At 46.7% G+C, this 12,575-nt stretch overlaps 1 protein-coding gene across 1 annotated transcript in view; it reads right to left on the bottom strand.

Moving 5' to 3' along the window:
- Positions 1-12,575, bottom strand: part of AXIN1 (axin 1) — a 71,261-nt gene that overhangs the window by 24,785 nt on the left and 33,901 nt on the right. The window contains exon 2 of the mRNA XM_009881923.1: positions 6,431-6,571. Coding sequence (XP_009880225.1) covers positions 6,431-6,571 — 141 coding nt within the window. The remainder of the gene's footprint in view (positions 1-6,430; positions 6,572-12,575) is intronic.

Genomic DNA, 12,575 nt, shown 5'->3' with positions numbered 1-12,575 from the left:
GACTTCGGTCAGGGAACAAGGTATATATTTTTAAGAGAGCGTGACAACTTCTCAACTGGCTTATCAAAGTGAAAGGGTAGGCTCCGCTGCTCTTGAGACGATCTGTAGCTCAGACTGAAATTATGGGCTTGATACTGGAGTTACTGTGGGGAAGAACCTAGCCCTTGCCCCAGAGGAGACTGGAGAAGGTTAGGGAGGGATGCCATGGGCAGTGACACCCAAGCGAACCAGCTCTGCTCGGGTTTGTGCCCTTGCTGAAAAAGCTGGTGACGGAGGTGTCTGCAGAGGGAGGAGACAGTGGTGGCAACGATTCTTGGTCTTGACAGACTGGGAGCTGTGTCTGTGGCTCTGCTGTGAGCTGGGGGACAGTGCAGACCTGCTCCCCTGAGCCACATGGAGCCCTTCTGCAAAGACGGGGGCCTGGGTGCACGTGGGTCCCAGCAACGAGGGGTCAGAGCCACCAGGCTTTGCCAAGCACTGCAAACCATCACTGGCTGAGTATAATTTCAGGTGAAGAAAGGAACCGGGTTTTTGTTCTCACCGTTGCGACCATCAGGCTTACACCCAGGGACAAGGAGAACGCGAGTGAGGTGGAGCTCAGTTACGAGACAAGGACATGGGCCCATGTCCTGCTGACACCAGGTTATTTTGAGAAAAATCAACAAAGGCAAAACCAAATGCTAGCCCGGACCTTGGCAATTTGGATTTTTCCTTTTTCATTTTATGTATTTCCCCGATTCCGTAAAAGTAACCGCGTGGGAAAGCCGTGCAATGCCACAGAAACGGGTGGAAACAAACGGAAGGGTTTGGTTTGTCACAAGTAACTTCCACGCACAGGCGCCGTCTCCTTCCAACCCCGCACCGCTCCGAGCAGTGCAAACCCCCCCCCCAATTGCCGAGCACAGCTGCTTCTCGAGAACAGAAAACAAACAGCAGATTTTAAAGTCGAGATGCCATTTGGCAAGGGAAAGACAATTTCCTGCGGTGTTTTGCCTGCAAACCTCCCGAATTACAAGCACCAGCCTGTGCAAGGACGGTCACCATCAGCGATCCTTCCCCCTTCCGCCGCCCTTGCTGCCCCGCTGGCGCTCTGGGAACGCGGGCGCAGGCAGGATCGCCACCAAATGACATCAGACGAACGCAATTTCATGCAGTAACCCAGGCATTCAAAATGAAACACCATTAAAATAAAATAAAACCCGTGATTAATGACAAGTGCTTTTCAGTAGGAAGACAAATGAGAGAACAGAAAATTAGGCAGGCTAATTACAGCTCTGGCTAGTGGCTGCAGGTAATGCGGGAGGAGGAAGAGCGCGTCTGGGAGCATCACCTCCGCTGTGCCCGGCAGTGACACCTTACGGGAGCAGAGCAATTTCCCCAAGCGTTGCTATACCGACAGGCGATTACGATAGCTTTCATTAGGTGGCTTCATTTTCTATAATGACAAACCTCCATTTGAAAAAAACCATAACTTGAGAGTCACAACGGTTAAAGAGTTTCATCGCATCACGATACGGCTTTACTCAGGTTGGATGGCAACAAAACAACTGGCAATTTTTACAGAAAAAACCCCAAACAAATCTGGGGGATTATTTTAGCCATCGCTGGTCGGCATCAATAGACAACATTTCAGCTTAACCGCTGCACAAAACCCGGGCGGCAGAACACAACTTGCACGCTAAAGCCACCCGGCCATTCGCGGGAAAAGCAGCATTATATTAGAAGGTGCAATTTTTCTTTCTTTCTCTCTCTCTTTTTTTTTTTTTTTTTTTTTTTAATTCTCCCCAGCAGCAGTCCCAGCGGAAAGAGCGACTTTTGTTCCCAGCACAGTAGCGAAAGGCTGATAATGGCCTCTAATCTATCCGGCTTCAAACACATGTTCAGCCCTGCTGTGTTGCCTTTGATGTCATTTTAACTAGATTCCCCAATGCCACCTCTGAACTTGGAACATTCCTTCGTTCAATGTACTGTGCCAACTCAACCAGAGGAAGCAAATTCAAAGATAAGCACTTTAATTTTATCCCAACAAAACCTTATTCAATAGATGTGGGGGAAAGCAAGGAAAACCAATACCATACTTTTGTTTTCCTTTTGTCAGGTAGCTTGCTTTGAGATATTTTCAATAGATAGAGAAATAATATATATGAAAAAAAAAAAATCAAAACTTTTTAAGAGCACATCTACTTTTAAAATAAAACTTTCCCAAACTGTTTTTCCTTGTTTCATCACGTGATTTTCTCTAGCACCAGAAAGCTCTGCGCTGAAATGCAATGGGGGGAGTAAGAGTATTTCTACCATTTATTTAATGATAATGCAATTGGTTTGCTATTGGGGAAACGTGGGGGCTTCCTCTCCTCTCCTTTCTTCTCCTCTCCTCTCTGAACTGACCTGCAAGAGCCTCTGGTGAGCCTCTGGTTTTGCTGTGGCTCTGCAGTTGGACTCTTGGAACAAGGGCTGCCCTTGCTCCTCCATAGACAGCCTCCAAACCCAACCATTAAGCCTAACTAGTTGGAAATCATCACCGAGGATCTTTTAAATTAAAATGCTGCTAAACTTGTTTAAATATAGCAGAACCCAAGGTCATTCTGGATCACTGGCCGTAGGAAAGGCAGGAAACAAATCCACAGCAAAGCTGATATTTTCTACCAATTACTCTTATCAAAGCACCACCGTCACCGAGAGACCTTTCTCACATAAAGAAGCACGACGGGAAAATCGCCAGGCGTTTTGGCCAAAGGCCAGTCATCTGTGGAATAATATTTAATCCACTAGGTTTTTTGAAGGAGTAACCACTGTCCTGAACCCCTGTATTCCAGGGAATGGCCAGCCTTACTCTGGGGCAGGTTCAACTGGAATTGGGGAAGAAGGAGCATCCCTCCGGCCAAGCCCACCAGTACCAAGGGCTTCCCAAGCACCCGGGGGAAGGCAAGACAACCACGATAAGCCGGGGCACATGGTAAGGCCAAGAGGAAGGAGCATTGCTGTTCAGTTGGAGCACAACACTGGGCTAAAGAGGAGACATTACCTCTTGTTTACCCATGTAAGCTGTTGCAGAAATAAAGAGAAGAAAGATAAGGACCTAAGGTGTTTCTGCATCTGAATTGGAACATCATGTGGCAATTTAATGCATTTCAGCTTCTGCCTATTGTCTTCCTACCTAGATTTGCCTTAATTTCCCTTGTCTTTGTTGTGACCCCCCACCCGAGGCTGTCTCCTCCACTTGGGGAAGATGCTATCCACACGCGGGGTTATCCAAGACACCAAGAACAGTTCAGGACACACCGTAAATGCCGCTGCAAGCCTGGGGCAGGCTGAGCAGCTCGGAGTGAGGCAGAGCCCCAGAGCTCCGACCCACCACTGACCACCAGCAGTGAACGACTCGGCCCCACCTGCAGCCACGGCACGCTTGCTGGGCTAGCGCTCGCTGGAGCTTTTCACCGTGTCCTCTCCAGACCTCGCCTCCACACAAACCAGCTAAAAAAACACAGCTGCCGTGCCGATTATAAAAACAGGTTTGAGCAGAGAGGACCGGAGCTGTTTTGCCTACAAGGGCAGAGGAATTCGTGTGACACAGGAAGACTGAAAAATAATCAGTGGAGCGCAGGCATTTAAGAGCAATGTTTTTTAAGCCACTCAAAAAGCAAACTCCTCCAACAACAGGGACTGATAACATATTCGTTATATAAATTCAACCCATTACAATAATATTTACCAGTGTTTGGAAAGACATCCTGTTGAAAGTTTGTCTTTTAGGCAAGTGTGCTTGTAGCTGGTACCACAGAAATTACTTTAAAAAACACTTTGGTGAGCTGGGCGCTCCCGAAATGCCCGTACCTGCCTCCTTTTGCCCCAGCTCAGGAGACCAGATGGCCAAAGCATCGCCCAGGTCTTTGTTAGCAGCTTTGCATAGCTGGGCTGCGCTCGCAGCCACATCCAAACCCTGCTTTGCCATGAGCAATACAGTATCGAAGCTTGGAAAAGAGCTGGTGACAACTGCAATGCATCAGAGTACAAGCAACCGCTCAGCGTGTCTGCCTTCTCCACCAGCTTGAGTTGGCCAACACTGAAAGACCACGCCGTGCATCGAGCCATGCTCTCTGTGCGCCCGCCTGCTTTCCCCGTTTATTAGCACTCCTCAATTAGCCGACATTTGCATCCTGATTGTCCAGAGGCCCTCTCCTCTGATGGAGGGTCATGGAGGTTTCCGCTTTGGGATCACACCCCGTTCACGGGCTGCCTTGGAGCAGAAGCCAGATTTCTTCATTATTGAGCTTGACTGCTGAATGTAAACAGCAGACATTGGGAAGAACCTCGCTCATCAGCAAATGAGGCTTTCACTGCCATTTTCCTTAGAGGAGGCCTAAATTCAAAGCACCGAGACATGCAAGTCTTGTCAAGCAGCAGGAGTCCCTTCTTTAACTTGCGTCTGGTTGTTCTTCATTTTTGCTGCCTTGAGCAATTCTGCAAAAATTCCTTTGAAACTCGTGAGGCAGATAGGCTCAGCAATGCCACGTAAAAACTGAACAAAACCTGGTACTGGAGTTTTAAAGGACGTAATGAAGAGCAAGTGTTGAAAGCAGACAGAGTCTTTGTAAGCCAAAGGTCAAGGCTGTATGTCCAGAATCCCAATTTGGGGATCAATCCGCCTGTATCCAGTTTGAGATGCACAGAAAGAAAGATCACAGGTTTACCCTTATGATTTTTGAGACTTACTTAAAACGAACCACCGATACTGGGCTAGTTATTAGCAGAAGGCAGCGCGTGTATCGGTGGTAATTAAAGTCCTAGAAGCAGCCTATGGTGGGCATAGAAGGGATAAAATGCCTAAAGGAAAAAAGAGCAAAGAATAAAGAATGTATAGGATGGCCAAACAGAAATTATTCTGCCTGTGAAAGAAATAAATTATGGCTACTGAAATAAAATTAAGAGGGTGAAGAACTCTGGCATAAATGATCACAACTTATTGCAGGTATAACCATCAGTGCAACCCCACGAGCCTGCTGGACTGGTGGAAAAGGAAGCGCTAAAAGCTAATTAATTCTGAAGAGTTCTTACATCTGTCTCTCCTGATAACAAGAAGTTACATGACCCCTGCTGGCTTCAGAGTACTCCTCCATATAAACTGATGAATATGAAGAATCGCAGAAGGATGTGGCAAAGCAGCTGGATTTCTATCAAACTGAGCCTTTAATTAGCGGTCCTCTACAGCTTTCAGGCCCAGGGGCATCCTCTGCTTCCTGTGTCCCTTTGGCCAAGGTCTGCCTCCTCCGTTTTGCAACACGACATGGATAAAGTGTGAGGAGCTGGTGGCAGTGAGCAGAGCTGACTAAGTAGCTGCTCCTAAATGACTCGAAGAGCCAGGCACAACCACGCTACCGGCTCGCATAGAGCCACCGCAGCAGACACAGAAGCTCCCTTACCATGTCGCACGTTCACCGGCTCACTGTGTTAACAGGCGGGGGAACTGTCGCAGCACCCATTAACAACATCCGCGACACAGGCTGGAAAGTTTCTCCAACAAGGTCTGACAGCTCCTGACATTCACAGTGACACTAAACGAGCCTCTTGGAGGACTTTGTGTTTACAGCACTGCCGTTAATAAAACCCTCTCCTAACTCTGTAAACCTGTCATCTTTCGCTTGAAGAATCAAAGGGTTTCTGCTCTACAGAAAGACACTTTGCATTTGCACTACTAAAAACAGACCAAACATTGAATATTTTTGCCCAAATCCTTTTTTTTTTTTTTTTTTTTTTTTAAATCACAGAGATGCAGTCACAACAAAATCTCGCAACCCCTTCTTTCTCCCTTTGCAGACCATCTTTAGGGAAGGTATCTCCTGGGTGAGATACAGGGCACTGTCAGGAAGGTTGGAACTAGAAAAAACAAAAAAGATTTGGGGGGAGCTTACTGGTACAAGTTGTGTTAAAGTGCAGTGGTCACCAGACATAAACTAGAACTGGTCAGTCAGCAATCCTACTAAAGAGCAACCGCGGACTGAGCACAGCTTGGCAGCAAAAAAACTCAAGAGGAGAAGTACCCAGGTAAGTAGAAAGCTCTGTTTGATGTTCAGAAGACGCTACATCTCAAATCACTTACTACAAAGCCATCCAACGTTTCCAATATTTCCTGTGCCTGGCAAGAATTGTTGCAGGAACTCCTACTGAGCATTGTTTATTTTAGTTCGCTCAAACCATTTGATGTTGCAAACGCTCCCAAGACTGGCAAGGCTGAGTAGCCTGCACGGTGACAAAACAATCCCGCTTGAAAACAAAGCGAGAATCATCATGACCTTGGTCTAGTAGTCAGATATACCCTCCAACATCAGCTGTGGCAAAGCCTCCCCGAGACCAACACAACAGCAGGACCGCCACTAAAGAAACAAACCTGCTATTGTACCATGCATTGTCCCACCAGATTGCAGTTACTTACACGCTGCTGTCCGTCAGCGACATCGTATCGGCATCACTGGACATGCTCTGCTGCTCGCTGTCGTTGGCACTGGTCGCTGGTGCCAAAGCGTAGCCCGTGTTGACATAGTAAGGGTTAACAGGCTCTCTCCACGACCCATGCCTGCAAGAAAAATGAGAGTGTCAAATTAGAAAGACACAATCTTGACCATACTCGGTATCACTGGGTAGGAGGACTCTGCCTGGAGCCCCAGCATCACTCACAGGATATAGAGTAAGCTGTGCTCATATTAAGGTTGCACTGATGGAACCGTGAATGATTTGACTCATAACTGGAAGCAAAAGGGAATCATGGAGGAATGAAGATGATACTGTAGGAGACAGAGAAGGGAGGGACAAGACTATATGGAAGAAGTCCAGCTCCCATCAGGATTTACGGTGTCCACCAGCTAACTGCTTAGCATTGTCATTCTAGGAGCAAGGCAGGACATCTAAAAGCAACACCTAGACAATAAGATAGCATTTTTCTTAGTCAAATCAGGCTTCTTTCCACTCTTCCAACTGCAAGGGATGTGTAGCACGGCGCACCCATTCTACGCTTGCTTTTACATCCCTCCCTACTCCTACGTGTTTGCCGAGGGAGGGAGGTAAAGCAAGAAATGGCTGTTGCTTACCATGCAGTACCGAAAGATGACCTCGAACGTCACACTCGGGTACATCAAACACTTGCAAATTCCACCAGGAAGGACCATCTAATCTCACCGACTTTTCCAATGGGCAATCTGGCCATGGATCTATGGAGGCTACTTTGTACACAACCACACGCCTTGTCCTGCAGACGGGTTATTCAAGTATACCTGCAAGCAGGCCAACCTCCTCCTCTTAGACAAAATGTAGGAAGAGAGACTGCCTGCACGAGCTAGCTTGGGAAGCGAGTTCCTTGCTCGGGAGGAGACCTGCATGAACGGTGAAGCAGCCTGTGGAACAAGCAGGGAAGAGCTCCTTCACACTGATTCTGCCACTGGCATTGAAGAGCTACAGCTGCCAACGTGCCTCCAGCTCCGCTACACCACAGGACAGTTGGGCCATGCAGGCATCTTGTCGTCACGGCAAGTCATTTTGTAATTTGCCAGAAGGAGGAACAAGCTGAAAGGTTCGCACCAACACAGCATCATTTAATCCCCCACTACCCCTCTGCATGAAGAGCAGCATTTGTAAGATATCCTGAAGTTGATGAATTCCTGGGTTTTCCAAGCTCTGTTATCAGCTCCGAAAACCAGAGTCCTGTTTTAATTCAGCTCACGAAGCTCATCAGCGTGATCTTTTATTTAGTAACTCAGTAACCGGCACCTAGTTGATGTGGTTTGTAATGAACCTTGAGCAAACACCTCCAAGGAGGACATCATGCAATTTGTGCTTCCCTGTTCCGCCGTGAAAAGCTTTCCTGGCTGTACTGCAGTGGTCAAAGTTCTACAGACAACAGAAACCAGTCCCTGCCCTGATGAGTTTACATTTAGATAAGACAAAGAAGCCCATGAGAAACGCACAGATGGAAGGACCGGAGGCAAAGACACCAGCAAAGGGAAAAGCTGGCAGTTTCTGTGTATTTGCACAGCGTACGAACACAGGATAGCCACTGCATGACCTGGGACTAGCAGACAACCTGTTTAAGGTAGAGGTCTTCAGAATGATTTAGGTATAATATGGTACTCGCTGTACAAGGATGGAAGCATTAGCAAAGTATTTTAAAACCCGAATTTGACAGGGGTATAGCCTTCAGCCAGCACACCACTCATACCGCTCCTGTTCACCGTGCCCTTCTGCTCCTAGAAACAGAACCAGCCAATTTTCCTTGTAATACACGGGGTCATGGATGTTCACTGGTCACTAAGAAAAATCATATTGTTTCGGGTCAGTTATGGGGTCAGTTAGAAACAAATTACCCCCCTGTTCTCACAAAGAGAAAACTAATACTTTGCTTGCCACAAGCCAACAAAAACACCAAGATATTTCTCCTCATAGGATGAAGCTCAGCGTAGGCGCAGAGCGGTGCAAAGAGCACTCAAAACGGAGTCAGCTGAGGTTTTTCACGACTGTTTGAGGCAAAGGGAGCCCTGTGAGGTTTCTCCACGCTCGAGTGCAGCACGGACTCAGTTGCATACGAATGCTTATGGGCACCTCGAGGTGGCAAGTCACCACAGATGTCTTCTAGCACACAAACTTTCTGACTGTCACTGTAAATGTGCACTGGAGCAACCTTATTTCTATATCCCATCAGATTTCAGAACAGCTTTCTAGGGCAAATATTTAAGGCTGGAAATAATCTGAACAAGTCCACCCTAAAAAGCAAGGTATAATAAGCGAAAACCTCACCACGCCCCCCTTCACCAGTTCTCCCCTTGCATAATGGTCAGTTCTGAACATTAAAGGAGCGCTGTGCAGTGCAACCCTCCTGTTGCATCCAATATGACAGTTGTGTGATGGAGGCTGATATAACCTCATAAATTGAGGCAGGAATGATGGATAGCTCAGGCCTTCCCTGCGGGCAAAGAGAAGGATGTTTTTTGGATAACCCAATTAAAATACAGCACCGACTTCTAGTGGACCTTCTGCCAGGACTCTCTGGATGAGGCATGGATTATTCTAGCTATATATTAAGAAAGCACTATGATACAGAGAATAAAATGCACAGATCAATGTTTCTCCTTTGCATCTGCTGATACAAAGACAGAGCAGCAGGGAGCATCTGAAGAGTTCGTTGGGTACGGATCTGAGACGGCTGAAGGAACCAAGAGCGAGCAGATGGGTGCCAGGTGGTCCCCGGCCACTCCGGAGGAGTGGGGATGGATGGGCTCTCCCGCAGCACTCCACGGCTGTGGGCTTCCCACTGAGGATGCAGGCAAGAGTTTGGTCCCAACTGTTGTATTTAGCTAAAATTACACACTTAAGCATGTATACAACAGGGATTACTTCCATTTTAGCTCTGCCTCTAATACATCAATGCAAATGTAAACTTTCGGTAAGCGTAAGTAGAGGGAAAGGGTATAGGATTTCAAAGCAATCGTAACAGGTTACATTACTTTTGAGGAATCCATCTGTATTCAATCCTCCTCCTAATGTTCCCTCTCCCTGACAACTCTCTTCAGCTGGCTCGTATCACTATTTGAATGTTTTGTGCCGTGCCTCTGAAGAACGCTTTCAACATCTATTAGGACGAAAACATTAAAGGAACATGGAGTCTAACAAAAAAAACACAAACCCACAACTGGTCACTTCTGATCTGGGAGGGGAGGCTGCTTTAAAAGGGATACAGGCGCACTCAGAGCAATTTGAAATGTCAGCTAAAAACCTCACATACGGAGCTCTATGCGCTGATAAGGGTGATAAAAGGGAAGGTGAGTATTTAAAGTTAAACTTCACAAAAATTCCTGCAGACTTCCGGGTTTTTGTTTCTTGTTTTTGATGGAAAGAGCAATGAACGGTTTTGAAATGAACACAGAACATTTCACACATTGCAGAAATAAAGCTGCACGTCTCTTCTGCACCTCTCAGGTGCTCAACCCTCAAAATAATCACACAGGGAACAATTATAATAGAGATCACAGCGACCCAAGTAAGTCAACCTGACCAGCTGCCTTTTCTTTCCATAAAGCCCTCCACCGATCCCTGTCAGTTCTGGTAATGCTGACAAGGGCCAAAACTGTTGTAAAAAAACAGCAAGCATCTCCTTAGGGCTTCCTTCTACCTGTTCAGTTTATTTTGCATGTTGTCTTGGCTGCATCCCATCCCCAAATCTCCAACTCCTCCAACCAAGACCAGCACCACAGCACTCTGAACATTAGCACCACCAGTTCTCGGGGCTTCAACGTAAGTGAGAAGAGAGGTGAGGTCCTCTTTGGTCCTCTTGCCCTAACTGGAGTTCCCACCGCGCTGCAAGTCCCTAAGGGCATCCTTCGCCTTCCAGCCTGTGATCCCCAGTCTCCTTCCCACAGCTCCACCTGATGGCTATTTCAATTTTAAATCAAAGACGCAAAGTCTCCAATTTTTGCCAAATGCAGGGCTGGCATGCTCTGGGGAAGAATTTCATCACCTTCAGAATCCACAGTGGGAGAAAGATCTCCCAGATCCTGCCTGCAAACCCAAATCCACACGGCACTCCCTTCAGTTCTCAACACTTACGTACCTCCTTCATTGATGTTCTTCATCAAGCATGGAAAAAAATACTAAGGCAAGAAGGAAACTTCCTTGGGGGTGAAAAGACCTGCAGGCAACTAATTTCTGTAGAATTTAAATTTTCACTGGAGGGAATAAATTGCACAACACTCTACTGGCAGGTCTGTGAGTTTTAGTTTTCCCAAGTCTGCTAGTAGTTCCAGTGTGGCTGGAACAGCTCCCAGTCTAACAGGAAAGCTGATCAGATACATCAGTTTTCATTCCTACCATCTTCTCCAGCTCTAGCATTGATTTTTTATGATGCTGACATTTTCTGGAAGAAAATTTTTACTCAAAAGAATTGAAGTTGTGATAGAATCCAGGCAGGCTGGCAGTCCTCCTCTTGCAAGGGTTCTCCACCTGCCTGACCCTGAGATAAGTGTCTCTCCAAATTCCGTGGTGGCATGGTGAGGCAACTCCAAATCCCTGCACTATCCAGGAAGCAGCATTAGATGAGTAAACCCAAGAGATAAAGACTCATGAAGCTGACAACCACAAAACCCCACTGCATTCTACTTACATTCCCCCAAACAGCACTTCCAGAAGATTTCCTGCCATGACATACTCTACCTTTGGTCACCAGGGTTTGGGCGAGCAGCTCATTTGTAACATGAGAGAAATACCATTTTCTAGACAGCTTGAGCCATGAGGCAGCTGATAATCACCCAGACTTCACGAGCTGCCTTGGAAAGCTCCAAGCTGCAGAAGCGGGGCCGGGGGTACATCCCAGGGAAGGACACCCCAAAATGTGCTCTGCAGAAACTCAGGATCTCTCACCACAGCTGACAGCAGGTCAGGTAGCTGCAATACCCTCCCTCCTGCACAGCAGCGAGGAACCTCGCGGCAGGACACGATTCCTTCTTTCGTCTTTTGGTGGGTGGTGTTTGAGCTGAGGGATGGTGCCCAGAGACCACAGACCAGGGCTGCAACTCAACCAGACCCAGTCACCAAGTCTCTGCGCTCCCACCCTGCTTTTTCACACCAACTTCTGACAACTTAGTTTAAACTTTTATAGTCCTGGATTTTAAAAGATTACTATTTCCCAGAACTACATCTGCAGGAGGAAACCAGACCTAAGCCCTACAATTATTTAGTTTCTCAGGTCATTTTGTCTTCATGATTGGGAGGATGCAGTCTAATGCTGAGACATCCTTCCAGCTCATTATTTTAATATCTCCCATTTATTTTGTCTCAAAAAAAATTAATTCTTTCATTAAGAAAGTTATGTACTTCCACCCAAGAGAAAAAAAAAATAAATAAGCTTTCAAAAATGATAGCTCACTGAGTCTCTGGCTGGCCAGACATGATCAAGCACAGCTCCCTTACTTCCCATACTGACACCTACCAACAAGCGGGTGACTGTCACATCCTTCACGCAATACCACATTTCATTATCACAACCAGTAAATCAAATTAAAAGGTGCGTGTGTTAGCTTATGATGTACGAGCCGAAGCAAATTCCTTCAGCATATTTAAATAGCACGTGCTGACAAGAGTGTCCGAGCGGCAGGGTCACCTTTAAACAAGGGATTAGAACAGCATCCACCAAGAAGTCAGACTTACAAGATTACATCCATCCACCACCTGAACAGAAAAGTCTCCGTTTCCAATCCATGGTACCAACAACCATCACAAAAGTTGCACCATACTGGGTATGAAACCATTAGAAACATCCCAAAGCATTCACAGCGTTCCCCAATACATCATCACGGGTATGTTTTGGAGCTAGGAACAAAATGTCTACAAAGATCCAAAGCTGAACACCTTTACTCCTGACTGGATTTGACCTGCACGAAAGATGTAAAGTCTGCTCAAGATGCTAAAATTGGGGATTTAGCTGATAATTTGATTGCAAATCCTCGGGGTTGCTCCACTTAAAACTCTTCCCAATTACTCCAGGTACTCAGACACTGCTGTGCATCTCAACTTTATCACTGCCAATGTCAAGCTAATCG

Source organism: Charadrius vociferus, unplaced genomic scaffold (genome assembly GCF_000708025.1).
Source record: "Charadrius vociferus isolate BGI_N301 unplaced genomic scaffold, ASM70802v2 scaffold593, whole genome shotgun sequence".
Classification (NCBI taxonomy): Eukaryota; Metazoa; Chordata; class Aves; order Charadriiformes; family Charadriidae; genus Charadrius; species Charadrius vociferus.
This window is presented reverse-complemented; position numbering and strand designations above follow the sequence as displayed.